The sequence below is a fragment of the Aquila chrysaetos genome, chromosome 5 (genome assembly GCF_900496995.4).
Source record: "Aquila chrysaetos chrysaetos chromosome 5, bAquChr1.4, whole genome shotgun sequence".
NCBI classification, from domain to species: Eukaryota; Metazoa; Chordata; class Aves; order Accipitriformes; family Accipitridae; genus Aquila; species Aquila chrysaetos.
In genome coordinates this window covers 17,673,753-17,693,106 of record NC_044008.1, presented here as the reverse complement: position 1 = coordinate 17,693,106, position 19,354 = coordinate 17,673,753, and the positions used below count along the sequence as shown (strand labels likewise).

Genomic DNA, 19,354 nt, shown 5'->3' with positions numbered 1-19,354 from the left:
AGCAATTTTTCTGCAGTTTGAAGGGCTGGGAATATCAGCAAAGCATATCTTGCAGAGAGAAATACACTCTTTTATTAGAACAACTGACATAGTTGAGGGGCGGACAGAAGAAAGAAACTTTTGGATGTTACCAGCATTTTTTCAGTTCTGCCTCTTCAGTTATCCTTGCCTACAAGCACTGCAGGGAAAGACCTACTTTACCTATTCAAGCATTCTTACCAGAGCAGAGCAAACATTTCTTATATACCCCTGTACATACCGTGTACCATGCAAAGCCATCAAGAAGATAACAAAACTCAGATTCCTGTATTGGTCTCTTAAAATAGAAGGATAAAGGACTGCAATCATCCTTTTTGACAAGCCTTTAAAACTGCTTTTTTCCAGATCATTTCCAATAATAACTGTAATTTAAACTTTTATGATAAAAGCATAGAAGTGCTTTAAAATAGCTCAGGCATTTTTCTAGAGAAGGTGATGTCATTCTTTCCATCAGCAGGAAGAATATTCTAGTCATGCTTTAGTCTTTGTTTGCTGATAAGTAGAAAAGGTATTAGAACATTAGTCAGTATTTTGATATTTAAAATGAATTACTTTCCTCTGTTCTATTATCTTTCTTGGTTAGTTTCCAATTTCCAAAAGTCTTTCAATTGCCAAATTTGGCCTTTGGGTGTATTTACACTGTTCTAATGGGACTTGCATGTGTGTACTTGAGAGCAGAATTTGATTCATGTTTATATTTCAATTTGCCTGAGATGCACCAAGATAAAAATTTTTGATAATTCCCAAGCATCTGTCTACAAATTTTCTTGGGGCATTCTCTCTGTGGAAGAAAAGAAATATTTCATAGTTATCAATGGGCAGCAAAAAATATGAAAAAAAAAAGTAAGAAACTTTTCTTGATTTTTGTTCCAGTTTTAAATTCCTGAGCAATGAGATTAAAGATTCAGTTCTGTACTAGCTGTCAACTGGATAAGACCACAGCTGGCTCTCACATACATGTTCAAGGGACATATTAGGAATATCTTCACTTATCTTCAACTTTCTTCTCTTCCCTCATTGGGCTTGAGCACCACTGCAGATGTTTCTTGGGACATGGAGGAGTCCTTGAGCCTGGAGCCATCTCCCTGGGAGCACAGGACATATAGCAGCTGAAAGGCTCCATCCCATGTCTGTGACTATCTGTGTTTTCCAGAGTTCTTGGTGAAAATCTGTGATTCCCTCTAAACTTCCAACACAGAACTGAGTAGAGCGGCAAAAATATGATAATATGATTCTTCATTGGCCTCCGGCGCACTTACGTGGGTATTATCCAGCTTTCACTTTGGTTAAGATATTTTACATTTTTTCACTTTAGACTCACTTTCTCAGATATGGTTGTATACACAGTACTTTCTACTTCTGCCAAGATACTACAAGGACATGCTTGATTTTCACTGTGGAAAAAATCAGATGCAGGGTCCTAATGAATAAGTACACCTCTGAAAGATTTGGAAGAGAGGTAGCTCAAGTTTGCAATGATTTAAATCAATATCTTGGTAATGCAACTCATGCTGAAGAATACCTGTCTGCTCCTGTTGATTAAAAATATGTACCTGCTTAGAAGTGTTCCTTAATTAATTGCCTACATCATTATCATGTAATGATCCTGTTCAGTACAACATAAAGTTGCTAGGAGTAAGTACTTTTTATAGAGATCATAGACTCATAGAATGGTTTGGGTTGGAAGGGACCTTAAAGATTATCTAGTCCAACCCTCCTGCCATGGGCAGGAACATCTTTCGCTAGATCAGGTTGCTCAGAGCCCCATCCAACGTGGCCTTGAACACTTCCAGGGATGGGGCATTCACAACTTCTTTGAGCAACCTGTTCCAGTGCCTCAGCACCCTCATTGTAAAAAAATTTCTTCCTTATGTCCAATCTAAATCTACACTCTTTTAGTTTAAAACCATGAGCCCTTGCCCTATTGCAACAGGCCTTATTAAAAAGTCTGTCCCCTTCTTTCTTATAAGCCCCCTTTAAGTACTGAAGGGCCACAATAAGGTCTTCCCAGAGCCTTCTCTTCTCCAGGCTGAATAACCCCAACTCTCTCAGCCTTTCCTCATGGGAGAGGTGTTCCATCCCTCTGATCATTTTTGTGGCCCTCCTCTGGAGCTGCTCTAACAGGTCCATGTCTTTCTTGTGCTCAGACCCCAGAGCTGGACGCAGTACTCCAGGTGGAGTCTCATAAGAGTGGAGCAGAGGGGGAAAATTGTCTCCCTTGACCTGCTGGTCACGCTTCTTTTGATGCAGCCCAGGATACAGTTGGCTTTCTGGGCTGCAAACGCACGTTGCCAGCTCATGTCCAGCTTTTCGTCCACCAGTACCCCCAAGTCCTTCTCCACAGGGCTGCTCTCAATCCACTCATCCCCTAACCTGTACTGATAGGGGTGATTACCCTGACCCAGGTATGGGACCTTGCATTTGGCCTTGTTGAACTTCATGAGGTTTGCATGGGCCCACTCCTCAAGGCTGTCAAGGTCCCTCTGGATGACATCCTTTCTCTCAAGAGTATCAACTGCACCACTTGGCTTGGTGTCATTTGAGATGAATGACCTATTATGAAATCAGACACTGAGGAGAGAAAGTTGGCTTTAAAAGTTATGTTGTTTGCTAGATAGGTAGTAGATGGGTCATAGAGATAAAGTTGTGCTACCTTCCTGTATTCTTCCCATTTGACATTGTGAATTGTACTTGTTATGCAATGTATTATTGTTCCCAAGTTAACTACAATTGCAGCCGTTACTGTGGCCTCTGTGGACCTGTGAACAAAGTGAGGTGCTTTTACAACCATGCCATTTCTCAGGGTGGAGCCCTGTGATGAGTCATCTTTAGCACCAAGATTTTAGGCTATAAATCCTGCAGTTTACTGGCATCGCTGGATCTGCAGTTCTGTCCCCTCAGTGGTAATTAAAGGCTTATGTAATAAGCAGTAAAACAGTAATTGACATGTGTGTGCTTTAGCCTACCGACTCAGTCATCCTTTAGAAATTCTTTCTCTGTTAAGTGTCAGGGAAGAAAATCATAAAGTACTAAAACTGATTGAAAAAAATATTGTGTTAGCTCAAATTTGACCTTTACTTTCTAGGGACAGAAGCACATGTTGGTACTCAGGGGACTACCAGCGAGTGCCAGAGCAGACTAAACACAGCACTGCTAAGAATTTCTGCAAGACATTCATGTAGTAGCATGGAGGGTCCCGAATCATGGACCAAAACACTGTTATGCTAAAATGGTGTGCAAGGAAGAAATAAGTGGTTTCTCCTTGTCTAAACAAGTAAGAAATGTGGATGGGAAATGCCATTCCGGCTAGTGGTGCTAGTACACCTTGGTAGGCTTCCAGTAGACCAGAGAATATTTTATCAATTCTGTGTTTTACAGTTGAAGGCTTTAGCCTTAGCTAATCCAAAAAGAGTTGTCAAATTAATAAGAATAAAAGGAAATAATCATAGGCAAGAATGGTAAAAAGAATGAACTTTTTACTTCTTCAACTAGCATGGATCACAGCATAAGAATATTGATTCAGGTGACTGTAGACTATAAAGGATTATATCCAATTTGCCCAGTGGAGAAATGATAAATAGGTAGCCCTGTGTAATATTTTTAAGAATACAGCTTTATATTAGTGATCCATTGGCTCCTGGAGCATGTCTGAGGGGATCAACAGCAAAAGTCTCTGTTGCATTGTGAGTGTCAGCATTAAGCTGTGGTTTCTCCACAGCTGTTCTGGCTTGCAGAAGTGGTTACAAATAATGGAAATGAAATGTGCTAGATGTGGTACAACCCGAAACAAAAAGGATGTTCCTGGTCCAGAGATCTTACCGTCCAGGTGTGAGAGGGATGATAACAGATGATGTACCTGGCAGAATGCAAAGAACCAGTGAGATGCTAATGGCTGCTCAGCAGTGGATTTGGCAGACTAATGTTCACAACAGACTTTTGCAACAAACTTCACTTTAAGCCTCAATATAAAGAGCTTTACAGGTGTTTGTGGAGGGAAGGATTAAAAAATGTAAAGGGCAATACAACTGACAGAAACAAAGTGTTCCTTGAAATTGTGGGTGTGGCATACCTAGGTATTTTCAACAATAAAGGCGGCAACACCATGTCCTTCAAGGCCAGAAGAAAGAATGTTGCAATAACCGAGATAGAGGATGACAAAGTACTCGTGGCACAGGAAGACTACCTTGAACACATAACTTGGATGACAGTGCCTAACTCATTTTTTTTTCAGAAAACGAAATGTGAGTACACTGCAAGGTTCAGAGCAGATCTCAAGTACAGAAGCTTTTTAGCCCTGCACTGGCTCTGAGCAAAGCCAGCTGGAGTGTCTGTATCGTCCTCCTGAAGCAGAGAACTGGCCCCAGGCTGGACCTGCTTAAGAACAGACAGGCGAGTGACATATTTCTCTAACCTCTATAGGAGATATTCAGAACCAGTAGGTTTGAAGTAGGGTCAGGGTGGAGCAACTGCGGCTCACTCTGGCCTGTATTTTGGGTAGGATGCTGATGGTTATAGTGATACGGATCAGGAACGCCATGGAGGACCTGAAAGGCAGCAAAGAATTAAGAGTTTAATCATAGTGAATTACTGTCAACATCTTTAAGGCAAACCCAAAATGTTTTTTGTGGAGAAGGCGGCACGGTTAGATCGAGCGGTTGGTGGTACTGAATGTTTGCGGAAGAGGTATCCATTACGTTTTCACCGTCTTGGTTAAGGGAAGAGTTCGTCGCCACTGCGATGGGTGCTTGGTCCTCCCGCACAAGCACGGAAACAATCCGCGCGCGTTATGGTGTAAGCCGCCGTTTCTCTGCGCTGACCCACGGCCGTGGCGCCGGTACTTCCCGCGTGCTGGCCCGTCCCGGGGGCTCCGGCTGGGCGAGCCTCCGCCGCGGGCCGCAGAGCACCTGGCTCTCGCCGGCGGGGTGAGGAGGCAAAGCGGGTCGGGGCCTGCGCCTGCGCCTCCTCCGCGCCGCGCAGCCCCGGGCAGCCTGCCCGCGGGGGCCGGCGAGGGCGGGGGCCGCCCGGCCTCGCTGCCCCGGCCCGCCCCGGCCCGCCCCCGGCCGCGGAGCCGGGCGCCCCCGCCGGGGGAGCCGCGGCCCCCCCCGGGCCCCGCCCCGGCGGCGCTGGCGTAGCCGCTGACGCCACGCCCCGCCCGGGGGACAGGCCGGCTAGCGGCGGGCGAGGGGCGCCGTTAGCTGCCGGGCCTGCCCCGCCGCGGCCGCCCGCTCCGCTGGGCCATGCGGTAGCGGGCTGCGGCGGGCCCGGGCTCTCGGCGGCCATGGAGCAGCTCCCGGGAGGCCGGCGGCCCCGGCTGGTTTCCTCGCTGGGGCTGGGGCAGCGCTCCTGGGAGGTCACCTTAGACGAGGAGCGGGGGCGGCTGGCCTGGCGCGACCCGCGCCCGCCGCGCCGCGGCGGCGGTGAGTGGAGCGGGCCGGGCCGGGTCGTGGCGGGCGGGCGGGCGGCCGGCCGTTAGCGCACCTGCCGCGGCCGCCCGAGGGGCCGCCTCTCCTCAGCGGCGGGGGAAGGGCCTTCGCGACGTCCCCGGCGGCGTGGGGCAGCGCGGCTTCGGGCACGGATGCCGGCCCTGCCCCCGCCGGGGCGCTGCCGGAGCCGGTCTCACGGCGGCGGCGTGCGGTTGTTGTCGGCTCGGAGCACGGTGGGCGTTCAGAGCGCCGTGTTTCCTGGACTCGGGCGCCTTTTCGCCCGGGGAAGGAAGGGCGGCAGTCGGCGTCAGCCGGCGCCCGCGGGGTTCAGAGTCCGACGGCGGAAGAGGGAGGGCGGCTTAATCGCTCGCGGGCCCGGGCCGGGCGGCGCGGGAGCGGGGGAGCCGAAGCGGTGGCAGGACCGTCGCCGGCAGAGAGCCGGCTGCGCTCAACGCGTCCGCCGGTTAATCGCCTTGCGCGCTTCGGAACAAAGCTGAGGGCTGCTCGCGGGGAGCCGCAGGCACTGCGCCCGAGTGCGGCGAGTTCCCCGCTTTGCGGAGACGGCAGCTTAAGCATCTGTTCAGAGCGTGCGCCTGGTAACAAAGGAGGGAAACCTGTCCCTGCAGCTGGATGAGGAGAGCGCAGATTTGTGTAGCTGAACCCCATTGTTTCTTGGCGCTGTGAGCCGGTAGCAGTCTGCGTGGCTTGTAACCTTGTATTCAAAGTAATCACAGCAGGACGTGATAGACTTGCAGTACTTTGAAAGCAACTTTTTTATTTTTAGTTACGTGACTTAGTTGTGGTTAAAAACACTTTCATACTGAGGCAGTGTTTCAGGCAATTACTATTTTTTTTTTTTCAAATGGTGTTTTTTTAAAGCTCTTTGCTTTCTTAAGGGCTTCATGGAAATTTCCGAAGAAAGTTTAACTTTTGCGAGTTACTGTTTTGGAAATATTTAATGTAGGCTAATAGTTTGTAATGGGGTAACAAAGCTGTTTATAGTTCCCCTTTTGTGCAATTAGAATAGTGCCGACTTACAAAACTGCAAGTGGAAGAGGTTACTGATGAAGATACCTGACAAAATTTCAGGATAATTTCTGCAAAAGTCTGCACATACAGTATATCAAGCTGTCTACTACACTTTAGGTGGGATTTTATCAGTGTCTTTGACCTTGGGGTTTTTATATAGTAATTATTCCCATTATTAATATAGCCCTATCAGCATGGTGTGTGAACATCTGAAAAAGTGTAATGTCCTTTTCACAGCAGCTGCTGTAGAGTGGAAAACTGCTGTCATCCTCATTTTAGAGGTTGGAAGAACTGAGACAGAGAGAAACTAATAATAGAAAGGTTGACTAGAAGTTTATCTGAGAAAGGTTTGAATACAGATGTCTCCAGTCCCAGGCAAGTTCGCAAACTTACATAGTTTAGTAGTTCTTCCCTTCTTACCGTGTACCTTTCTTAAATATTTTCCTGATTTTATTGTAGTATCTTATTGGCCTGAGGCTTTTTGAAAAAAGGTGAGGGAAAAGGGAGAGGGAGAACTCAAAAAGAATTGTAAGAATTTGATGTTGTAGTGTACATAACAGAGAATTGGTCATGTTTTAAATACATCTCTTCTTAGTCACAGTAACGTAAGAACAGAGTTTGTTATCCTTCCTCTGCTATTGTGTGAATACGACTTGATATAATCTCATCATAATTTTATCAGCAGTACTGCTGAAAATGTATTTGAAAATTCCTCAACTTAATTCAGATGTGCAGCTAAATGAACTTAAGACTTTGAAGACAGATTAGTTCTTTAATTCTGCTGAGCTTAATATATTGGCGTGAAAAATAAGCTGTATACTTTTCAAAATGAAATAAAAATGAGTCTAAAGAAAGGTATCTGGACCTTAAATTTAAAATACAGTTTCACAGCCTTTTGGGACAGTTGCTCCCACTGGGTAAAGTAGCCCCTCCTTTGGAGAAAATTTTGTTGAATTGTGTAAAATCCTTCTAAAAATGCCTTTGTAAAGTTACCAGCTGACTGATTTGTAGGCTAGAGCAAGTTCAGTGGGAGCTCCATTCTACTGTGTGATGACTTACTTCAGACCATGCAAGAGTGCCACAAAATCACACTAGCTCTCTTACTAGCACTCTGAAGTTTACAACTGCTTACAGTTTTAAGTTTTTCCAACTTTGTAAGTTGTAATTTTTCCCGACTTACTCCTGGTGGGCCAAAAAGAGTATGAACCTGTCCTGAAGCCTTTTCCAAAGTAGATGTCAGAATGCTGAGAACAGTGGAAGGAGAGTGAGACATAGTAGACCAGACTCTTTTTGAGGCAGTTTCTGAAGTGGTACACAGTTGGAGATTCCTTTGGAGGCAAGTCTGGTTACTGAGTGTGGTTGCTGTTCTGTAGCATAGCTATTTACAAGATTTTGAAAAAATACGATGTGGAATCAGAAGAGAAAAGGGAGGGTGGGAGAAGAAAAATGCCTAAGTGTTCTGGAGGCACAGGTGTAACTTATGTAGAGAGCAATGCAATTGATGATGTACCTCCTCTTCTTAACAGCCTGATTAATTCATGCGTTTCCTGCACTTGTGCTTTAATACCGTCACAGTTTTATATTATTGCTGCACTGTTTTTCTTTAAGCTCTTTTAAGACCTGGGATGGCTCAATGTGTTCTCTACAATTATTTTGGAAATATGAGCAGTGTACATGACAGTATATAAATAAACTTTATAATATGGAAGATGGTTAGTTAGAAGCATGTAATTTCAGAGGAGTTGCTTGACCAAGATTGGTATCTTTCTACAATTTAGCCTTTGACTACGTGACTACTGTGCATTAAGCCTAAATACAGACTTAATTATGCAGTATAAAAGTGCTATATTTTTTGTTTAATAGGTAGTTACTACAGTGAAACAGTTGTCTTTAAACTGAAAAAACTCAGTGAAGGCTGCTTATTTTCTGAGTATTTATTACTGTCTTGGATTTAGCTACATAAGTAAAAATGGTTTGGTATATATTATGTCAAGGTTTTCAGACTTTGAAAGGTAGGGAACTAGAGCTATAGTTAGGTGTATTGTAGAAATGTTGAAATATCTACTGCTCCCTGTTGAATCCAAATTCAGGAACAGATAGGCAACAACAGAGACTTTGTCCTACTGTCTAGGAAAATATAGTTTTACAGAATATGGGGAAATTCTTGTGTTTTCTCATGTTTGTACAATGATATATATATATATTTTTAAACCCATTCTGTCAAAATGCATTTTGTGAAGAAAAAAGTATAAATTCAGGAGAATTATTTTTAATGCTATCATTGAGAAGATACCAACAATAACAATAACATAAAATGTTTGTTCAAGTTATGGTATGTTTTCAAAACCTTAAATCCTAAATACTGTTTACTTTCCTTTCCTACTGTTAGACCTTGTTTAACAGCATCATATTTTCAGGTTCTGTCCTCAGTGTAATGAGGTTCCCATTTCCTATTCTTTGGTTGGTTAGACTTGTTTGAACTTAGAGGGAAAAGTTTTACCTGAAATTTTTCATGTGTTTCTCTGTTACTTTTAGCTATGCACCTTTTTTCCTAGGTGTGCCTTCATCTTCAAATGTTCTGAAGAACGTTATTTTTCAACCTTGAAACGTTTCTCCATGAGATTTAGTTGTTAATCATAAGTAGAGTATGCAAAGCTGGGCAGATCAATTGTTTTATTATATCCTCATGTTGATGGTACAATCAGGTTTTTCTCATGTGACACACAATAAAACTTTGTGTACCAAATTTCATAGCAGATTATATATTGTACATATGTACTTACAGGTAATTTAGAGGTATTGGCTAAGGTTGTATTGTGCCTGGTACTAAGGCATTACAAATGCAGAATGAGATTCTCTTGTCATTTTTCTGGGTTTTTTATTTGTGAAGTATGAGCGTGAAGGGGATGATCAAACTAGGCACCGAATTGTATGCCTTCCCTTACTGTGTGCACTGTTTTTCAACCCTTCTATTTCTTCCTTCAGAATTCTCCTCCCTCAGTGTGTCTTTTCCAGCTTTCTCCTCAAAACAACCACTTGAGGAAGCCTCAGTACTAGTGTTCACAAGACTGATGCCATTCTCAAGTTGTGGATTCTAAAGAATGTTCAGTTTGATAAACACAGTACCAAGACAGCAGAGGTGGGCCTGCTTGGAAACAAGGTCTGTCCAGCACCTGTAATGTGTTGGCATATCCTTAGTCAAGGTCATTTTTCATCAGCTGTTACCAACTGGCAATGGGCATGTGTAGAAATCTGAACTGTGTTTTTCTCTAGGCAGTTTCCACTTCCAGCATCCACATTGAACCAGTAGGATGTGGGGAATAATAGCTCTAGAAGGCATTGCTTCTTTGGAATGTGTCATCTTGGAAGATACATTATTCAAATATAGATGCGTGCTACATTAAATAATACATGTTTTTCAGCATACAGCTCTACGGTGTTTGGGTTTTTTCCCTTAAGGTGAAGGAAGTGCATCTTATTTCTTGCTTTATCATTGAAATATTCATAGTTGAGTTGAAAAGATTTAATTTGGAAATTAAAAAAATCAATGGGAAAACATTCAGTAGTACGATTTAAATATGCAAATTGATCCAAGTTCAAATTGCTGTGATTTGATTCAAATTCAGATACGTGATGTGAAGTAGCAACTGTGTGTCTGATCATAGTAGGAACAGAACTATTGTCTATTGGTTTACAAAGTACTTGAAGATTTAAATAAATAAATAAAGCCGATTTCCCTATACATGGTTGTATATTGTTAGATCATGGCCTTCAGATGTTTCTGTGACTCTTCCACAGTTTTGAATTAAATCATTTAGTCATGATACCTTTTTTTCTTACCCTTCCCCCAGGATGTGAATTGCCTGTAATTCTGCTCTATATCCCTATCCATCATCTTCTCTTATTCTGGTCTTTATCAGACACAGCTTTCTGTAGTGCATGATCAATATAATGCAGTGTACCTTCTGATGGAAAACTTTCTTGTTTTCTTGCTCTTAGGTCAAGGCAAAGCTTAAACTTAGGGCAAGATAACTTACCATTTATGTGGTCTGTAACAGTAAATTAGTTTTGAAAGTGACTGAAAAAATACTTTAAATCTGCACCCCAGCTTTTTAGCTGTTACTATTTTTAAGTCACAAGAGCATACTAATAATTTAAATTAATTTTGAATGCCACTGCATCCGTGGGCCTGAGCTGAATTTTAAGAATAAACCTAATGCTGTGATCAGTGACGTGTTTATGCTTTTGCACATGTCTGTGTTGCTTTGAGCTAACACATTTCTGAGGGAGGAATTTGGCCTGTAGGATACGTAGCTGGCAGTGATGAATGAACAAATCTTGACTGAGGTTCTGAGTGAGTTTGCTTATAAACTCACAAAGTGTTCTGTGGGAGTGGCAGACAGCAATGATGCACCAAAAAGCCTTTCTTAACACAGAGGAACACACTTCACAGCTGCCAGCTGCATTTTTTTGCAGAGAAAGCCCACTGTTCGTGTGCTTACCTTGTTTGGGGTTTTTTCACCCACTTGCTTAATGTGGGGAAAAGTAGTATGCATCTAATGCAGTATTTTGCTGATTTGTCAAGAAGAGTATCTGTTAAGCCTAAGAGCGCTGTGACCCAGAATGAGTGATGAATGGCACAGCCAGTGTGCCGGGAAGACTGTCACCTGTCCATTGTGTGTTTTGTTTTGTTTTGGGTTTTTTTGCCATGCCCCTCCATCCAGCTGCTCTGGATGGAGAACTCATTGTCTTTAGTGTGTCATGTATGCTAGGCATTGAACAAGGTGAGACATGAAAACATAAATGTGTGAAGATCTTTGAGAGTAAGCTTAAGAAAATTGATATGTACTTCAGTATTTCTGAACTCGAAAGTCAGTCTCTTGAATCTAGATGTGTATGTTGAAGAAGTCACAGTATTTTGCCTGGAATTTGTCTAGGAACTGTTGTGTGCTACTTGGTTGAGTGTATTGTACAGAGCCAAGTGAAATTCTTTGTTTGGTATGGTCTGAGCCCATAGTTCAACTTTTTCATTAATGTTGATCTAGTAGTGCTGGTGTAAGTATCAATTTTTTGTTGTTGTTAATATGGCAATAAGATTTTCCATGTTTTGGGAGATATTCAAAAAGGTGAAGGCCTTTATGAGTGAACACCTTTATGCTAAATCAGTGAAAGAAATGGCTCATGCTACAAAGTGCTACAAAAAATGCTTGTAAATGCTACAAAAGTAGGTGTGGGAAAGGACTATAATTAGTACATATGTGAACCTTGTTGACCTCTCAAAAGAGGGTGGGATAGACCTACATATTTTTATGTAAAGGGTGGGTTTTAGTTATTAAATGGCAGATGAGGGCATTGTTTTTATAGGAGCAGGATTGTGCTGCTTGTATTGAAGGTCTCTATTTGATTTCTTTACAGTGGAAACTTCTCCCTTCTGGGGAAAAGGGGGGAGGGTGGGACTAAGTAGTTGATTTGCTTTCTGATTAAACAGTATAACACTAAGTCAAATAGTGAGAGTCATATTTGGACTGATGGAAATTCTTGAGCTCTATTCAAACACAAATGCCACTGCTTTGAGATTTGTTTTCATAAGCTGTAGGGAATGTTCTGAATAACATGTTTGTATCTGAGACAGCTTTGCATCTTTCTGGCCCTCTGCAATTACTGTATTAGGTAGTGTGTGGTTTGACTGCCTTAAGATTGGAGTATACTATCAGGGCAGTGGAGTTGCTTGATGCCTGTACAGTGCCAAGTAGTACTGAGGGCCACAGTCGGCATAGCTGGTATTCATAGAACAGAAACTTCTCAGACTTTTATGAAACCCAAAGATTTACAGAGGGAAGGTGGGATCACTCTGTTCTTTGCTTTTGCTTTGTTGCTTTTTTTTTGGTGGGGATTTTTTGTGGGTTTTTTTAGGAGTCTGTTTTTTTTCAGATACATAACTCTTGTGGCTTAAGATGGAAAAATGTACGTATCTAACTAAAACATTTACTCTTTGCTTTTTTGCCTCCTCTGTGAAGAGATTTGCTAGAAAAGCAGAACTTTCAGTCATGCGACTGTCAGAGGAGAACACATTTGAAGAATTAGGAGAGATTAGTAGAAGTGATTTCAAGGTCTAGGGTTGTTAATATAAGCTGTGTAATATGTGCTAAAATATATACTCCAAAGAAATGCTTTCAGTGATGCAGATTTGGAATTTTTTTAATCTATTTGCTATCCGTACAGTTGGACAGCTTTCTCTATTATATAGAAAATGCCTGGTAAAAGAATGACCTCTGTAGCCACTCCTAGCGTACATGCTAATAAGTATCCAGTATGTAGAACTATTTCCCAAAATGTTCATTAGAGTATTGTAATTTAAATTTTGATCTAAATGTAGTTTGTCAGTTTTGGAGCATATCTGTGAGCAACAACAAAATGAGTTACCACTTAAGTGCAATCTTTATAAATGCAACAAGCCTTCTTTCATATTCTGACATATGGATAGGTGGCATAGCCAGTAGAAAAATGCAAACTAAAAGCAGTTCTGGGAAGAAAGCTTAAAGAACCTGCTCCCTTCCCTTAATTTATTGTTCCATCTCTGTTCTGTATTTTTTTTTTTTCCCTTGGATAAATGGATAGGTGTATAATCATATTGAGATCCCATAGCAGATCTTTTCTCTGAATGTTAGAAAGACCAACTAACTGTTACTATCCAATATTAAATACTTGATGTCATCATAAATGTGTATATGTATGGTGTTTATATCTGCGTACAAGTAAAGTGTTTTTAGTGAGTTTATTTCTGCTCTTGGATCTTTATAAAGACATTCTGTGACTGCTACATTTCCCCATTGTGCTTTAAATATAGTAAATGCAATTATTATAAGCTGAAATTTGTTTTGTAAGTAGTTAAAACATTCAAATACAGCCAGATTCCTAAAAGACCTCACTATAAAGTTTGGAGGCTACGTTTCTTTGGAATCAAACTAAAAACCTCTGGGAAGATAAAATCCCTAAAAGAAGATAAATCAAGTCAAATACTAAAACACCTCTTAAAAAAAAAAAACAAACTTGTGTGTGTAGTCCACGACACATCAATAGACATGACAACAGGTAACAACTCTGTTGGCTGAAACAAATAAATAGGACAGGAAAAAATAAAATAAAATTGAACTAGTGGCAAATGAATTGTAGTCTCCACTGTGAAGAGCTCAGGAAAATTTTTTGCTTATTTTACATTCCTCGCCACCACCATGGTACTTCTGCAAAATAGTGAGGAAGATGAAATGTAAGATAAAACCCAGTAACAACAGTATTAGTGTTTGTATTTTATGTGTTCAATATCTCTTTATACCTCTCTCTCTCTCTCTCTCTCTCTCTCTCTCTCTCTCTCTGTCTATATATGAGAGAAACAAGTGTATTATACTTGTTATTATATGAGATTATATAATCTTATGTAATTAAATGTTTTGTATGTGTGTATATATACACAGAGCACTTGCTTGTACATAAATAGAAAGCATGCCTTTTCAATTCCACTTTTTTGTTTTTTTGAGATAAGGTAAAAGCAGAGAAATTCTGAAATCAGTAATGAAAATGAGACAAAATCCTCAATTTGACACAAGAAGACTGAGAAGGTGTTGAGGGACTATAAGAGACAAAAAGAGTGAGGGTGGAGGAAATTCCTTTATAGTGTAAGAGCAAGAGGCCTTTAGTTCTGAAAAACAATTGTTTTGAAGTTGATACAAGGGAAGTACATTTAGCAGTATATAAACATAACATCTAGAATTTGCTTCTTAGGAGATCCTGAAGTTTAAAAGCTTAGAGGGATTTAAAGTCTTAAGAATTCATATGAATGCCCTTCTTTCATAAGCCAACTACTTACCTGAGAATAATAAATAGCCTCTGTAGTCTCTCTGCACTAAATTTAGTTGCGCATTCTTTGAAATAGCTTGTGCTATTCACTGTCAAATATCTGGACTAGATGTCATTGAAGGGGCAATTTCATTACTCTGAAATGAATGTTGCTGGATTTTGGCTTCATGCAAAAATGTTTTTATACTCAGAACACCTAATTTTTTGAGAAATCATAGGCATTTAAAATATTATTTGGGGTAGTTCATAGGTGGTTATGGATTATGTGCTTTGACTAAAGGTAAAAGCAAATGGAAAATATTCAGCAGATTTCTACTTATGCTTTTGGTTGTGCTTATTGAGCAGCTACACTAATTGTATGTCTATATCATATTATGTGTAGAAATAATCATTCCAGTGCTGTTGTAAGATATTAATGTGTAAGATCTTGTGTTCATACAGAAAACTGTTTTGTACCAACCTCTGAGATCATTGCTGTAGAAGAAACTGAATTTAACAAGAAACAGCGTAATATTGGCAAATGGCAAAAAATGGCAAAGCCACATGCTTTCACAGGTAAGGCAAATACAGTGTCAGGATGCTTGTGCTAATTACTTTGTTGGAGGTACTTTAGGGCAGACTCAAAAGGAATCTTCAGAATTTTTTTTTACCAGAAATGATGCGTTGAAAAAACCAAGCCCCACCCCTGCCCCCGCAAAAAAACAACCAAAAAACCACCAACCAAAAAACCCACAAAACCAAACAGACCAACCCCCGCCAAAAATTTGCCAGTTGACATTTAAAGATCCTTATTTTGGAATCACTGAATGGTTTGGGTTGGAAGGGACCTTAAGGTCATCTAGTTCCAGCCCCCCTGCCATGGGCAGGGACACCTTCCACTGGACCAGGTTGCTCAAAGCCCCATCCAACCTGGCCTTGAACACTGCCAGGTATGGGGCATCCACAGCCTCTCTGGGCAACCTGTGCCAGTGCCTCACCACCCTCACAGTGAAGAACTTCTCCCTTATATCTAATCTAAATCTACCCTCTTTCAGTTTAAAGCCATTACCCGTTGTCCTATTGCTACATGCCCTTGTAAAAAGTCCCTCTCCAGCTTTCTTGTAGGCCCCCTTTAGGTACTGGAAGGCTGCTGGAAGGTCTCCCCAGAGCCTTCTCTTCTCCAGGCTGAACAACCCCAACTCTCTTAGCCTGTCCTCATAGGAGAGGTGCTCCAGCCCCTGATCATCTTTGTGGCCCTCCTCTGGACTCGCTCCAACAGGTGCATGTCCTTGGAAAATAAAACTGTACCTTTAAGAACACATGCTGTGTTTAGTTATTTAATGAAGGAAGTCCTAACTAATGTCTTATGTTTCTGCTGCTGAATGACTCTGCAGCAGGACAGTTGCTTTCTACTACTTGACAGAAAATTGAGAGAGGCTGGAAAAATGAGACCTAAATGTTTGGGGTTTTTAAAATTATCCCTAACCATCAGATTGCAACAGAATGCATGTAAAGGTTCTTTGTATTATTGACTGTTTTCTTAAAACAAAGTGCTAGAAATAAATTTCTGTTTGTTTTGGGGAAAGAGTGGTGAATTCTGTGCTGCAAAGCTGGGGCAAATGTGATTGCTCCCATGCCAAAACTTTATATTGCAGAGTACTTTCCTCATGTTTAGTCATTCAGTAACAATGATTGGTGATACTTTAGATGGAAAGGTAAGGGTGCTTCCTGTCTCACCAGCCTAGTTCTTAATGCACAAGAAAACTCTAAATCTCTTTTCTCAAATTTCAGCTTTACGAAATTAAATTCACCCTGTTGATTACATGGGAGCTGATATGAGAGTTTGGCTTATCCTCTTAAGCTTATGGCATTTTATATTATTTAGATGTTGCAGACTTCCATATGTATAAAATAATATATAAGCTCTGTGAACTTTTCTATGTCTACAATCAGTTTATGGAAAATGAATTGTATTTGGTTTAAAAAGAAGTTTATGTTTCGGTATCTGCTATAAGGTAATTGCCTAGAGCAAGTGTTTTCTTTTATGTTTTTGTTTTGACTTTTTACAAATGTCCTATTCACACTCTGAATGCTTCCGTCATTTGCAGAAATGTGTAGTGGGGGTTAATTACCACTTTTTTCCAAAGGCAGATATTTTGGAGATCTCTCTGAACTGCATTTGTCATTTCACAGAACTGTCTCATTGTGCCTCTTCTTTTTTTTTTTTTTCCTTCTTCTTCTTTTTTTTTTTTTTTTTTTAATTTAAATAGTTTATTACGTGAAGAAAGCTCGAAATCACCGCTGGCGGTGCAGTGATGTGACGTTTTGGTGTGTTGATGAGCACTTGTGTAATCAGTGGATACAGGCGCTGAAAGAATTACTTGAAACACAGAGTAAGTTTGACTAAACTACTAACATTTGCAGCATCATTTTACAGGCCTGTGTATCAGTTAATACTATTTCGATATATCTGCTTTTATGAACTCGTAAGAGCAGCTTATGCTTAAAAGCTGAGGGAGCTGAGAGTTGAAGTGTCTCATTCTTCTTATCACTAGTTTTGTGTCTCACATACTCGCTAAATTTTAGTGAGTGTTTTACTCTAATCAGTCAGGACTATAGGTGTCTTATAATTTTGCCCAAATGTAAATTATTTTCATAAAATAGGGACACTAATTAGAAGCTTAGCAGAGGCTTTAAATAACTGTAGCTTTGGAGAAAGTAAAGGGCAGATGTAAGCTCAGAGATTTGAGGTCCTCTAGAGATCTGAGAACAAGAATTGTAGCAATTGTAAGATTTATGGGTGGCTTTTTGTGCATCTGTCTCGCCTTTCCAGTCTCTTGCATCAACAATGTGCCTTATGTAGTAAGAGTTCTCATTAAGCATTTCTGGGACTCTTGGACATCTACTTCTTGGAAGGCTAGAAGTAGTTTTGCAGGAGTTATTCTTGAGATAGCTTGATAGATGTCAGGGAGTGGCAGGAGCAGAGCAACTCTATGACAAAAGGGAGGTCAAGGATGACCATAACACAAGGCAGTGCCCTCACTGATGAGGGTGCAGTCCCACTGTATCTGAGCAGGGTGGGCAGAGCAGGGATGGGGATAGCAGGTCCTGTTTACAGCCCAGATGAGACAAAGTAATCAGGTCCATCCAGGGAGGCCAGACAGGAACAGCAGGAGATGGAGCTTGGAGGCAGGACTAGAGATGAACTATTTACGGCCAAGGTCTGAGGTCCATCTGAGACAGCACCAGAAGAGGGACTGGATGCAAGTACACCAATGATGTGACTTAGGCAAGTACTTAAGGCTCACAGAATAAAAATGGATATTTAACAAAACGTGTTCTTCTGAACAGCAGGCATTGGAAGCATGCATCTTACTAATGTTTTTGTTTTGTATACGTTACACGAAATATCTGGCTTCCAATAAAATATTTCAAAAAATGGGGTTTGTGCACCCATTCAGTACACTTGTGACAGATGTGGCCTGGGCAGTCATCTCTGAGTGCAGGTGTTCATTCTATTGGTAACAAACTATTTCAGAAAAGGTAACAGGTTCTCAAGAGAGCGTGGATGGCACTTTAGGCATGTGGCATCTTTAAACCATTCAGACAGTTAGCTTGGGTGGATTTATTATGCAAGTGTGCTGATCTAATAACTCTGTTTATTCTTTCCTTTTAAAATAATAATTTAGAATGCCATCTGAGGAAGTGCAAATGTTACAACAGGTCTTTGTGTTCTATAGAAAAAAGGAAGGCTTTCTAGCTGTAGCAAGCATTAGTGTTTTGTGTATCTGTTAGTACAGAGATGTAGTAATTGTTTTCATTGCCACCACCAATGTAAATCCATAACTATTTGAATAAACTTGATGTAGTAATATCAATGGTGTTTTCTGGGGGGGAAGAGGTTACACTATAGGGCAAGCACTTGCTGTGCAGCATGTAGTTTTGTGAGGTATTCTTATTGTGTCTTTATCACAGAAAGGAAATGCATTTTAACTATGTTACCAAAGCAAGAACGGTATTTAAATAAATTAATGTAAAAGTATTTCTATGTATGCTTCACTCACAAGTGCCTTTCCTATTGCTGCCCTTGGTTTGTCTTTTGTCTTGTATGCCTGTGATACTAACGTAATTTAGTGGGAACATACTGCAAGAATAATATGCATAAGAACGTGAGTCATGGAGTCAGATGAAATGATGCTGAATTTCACCTGCTGTCTTACTACTGATTTGTTCAATACTGTCAGTATCCTCAGTATAATGAAGAGGATAGATGAAGCAGGTTTTTTATAGCTCTTTGATAAAGAGTTATAGAGTTATAAGAGTTAATAAAGAGTTAGAAAAGGCTTGTATGCTGTGTTCACTTTGATGTTTACAGGTTTATTTTTGTTGAATTTTTGTTTTGTGTACAAAAGCAGTATACTATAATATTTTTCCTTACTGCAGAGTCTAGACCAAAGCAGTTGCTTGTGTATATTAATCCATATGGAGGAAGGCGACAAGGGAAGAGGATTTATGAACAGAAAGTTGCTCCACTCTTCAGTCTGGCTTCTATCTCCACTGATGTTGTTAGTGAGTAATGAATGTTTTAATTTCTTAATAAACACAATATGAACTCTTTCAAACATCTCTGAGTACCTTAAGTTCTTTCTTACCTTTTCTTACTAAGGAAATGAAATGAAGTGGTAGAGAGGGAATGCTTTCTCAATAAAGCATAGGTAGCCAGATACATGGTGACCTTACATCAATTTTCTGCTTACTAAACTAAAACCTCTGGTACTTTTGAGCTCTTTGAGCTCTTCATTTATAAGATACTGCCTTTCTTCTCTTTTTCAGTTTTACTCTTAAAACCAATTGTTCATTTGCAAAATTTTTTAGTGAAATATTTTTCCATATATGCTGTGGTGCATGTCTCCTTCAATTCTTCCCTTGGCATAAAATCTTTTGAAACACATTTTATGGGCAGGCTGTTTTATGGTCACATAGGTAATAGATTCATGGTTATTAATGAGTTAATAATAACATTTTTAGAA

At 40.7% G+C, this 19,354-nt stretch overlaps 1 protein-coding gene across 6 annotated transcripts in view; it reads left to right on the top strand.

The window, feature by feature from the left end:
- Window positions 1–4,409: 4,409 nt before the first annotated feature.
- CERK (ceramide kinase) overlaps window positions 4,410–19,354 on the top strand; it is a 44,810-nt gene continuing 29,865 nt past the window's right edge. For 2 of the 6 annotated variants that reach the window (XM_030014087.1, XM_030014086.1), the window contains exons 1-5: window positions 5,179–5,460; window positions 7,800–7,801; window positions 14,787–14,900; window positions 16,595–16,717; window positions 18,768–18,893. In XM_030014087.1, coding sequence (XP_029869947.1) covers window positions 5,318–5,460; window positions 7,800–7,801; window positions 14,787–14,900; window positions 16,595–16,717; window positions 18,768–18,893 — 508 coding nt within the window. In that variant the 5' untranslated portion in view covers window positions 5,179–5,317. Of the gene's footprint in view, window positions 4,429–5,173; window positions 5,461–5,753; window positions 6,609–7,799; window positions 7,802–8,784; window positions 9,631–14,786; window positions 14,901–16,594; window positions 16,718–18,767; window positions 18,894–19,354 lie in introns of those variants that run through there. The other 4 variants (XM_030014090.1, XM_030014088.1, XM_030014091.2 and 1 more) reach the window with 4 other exon arrangements.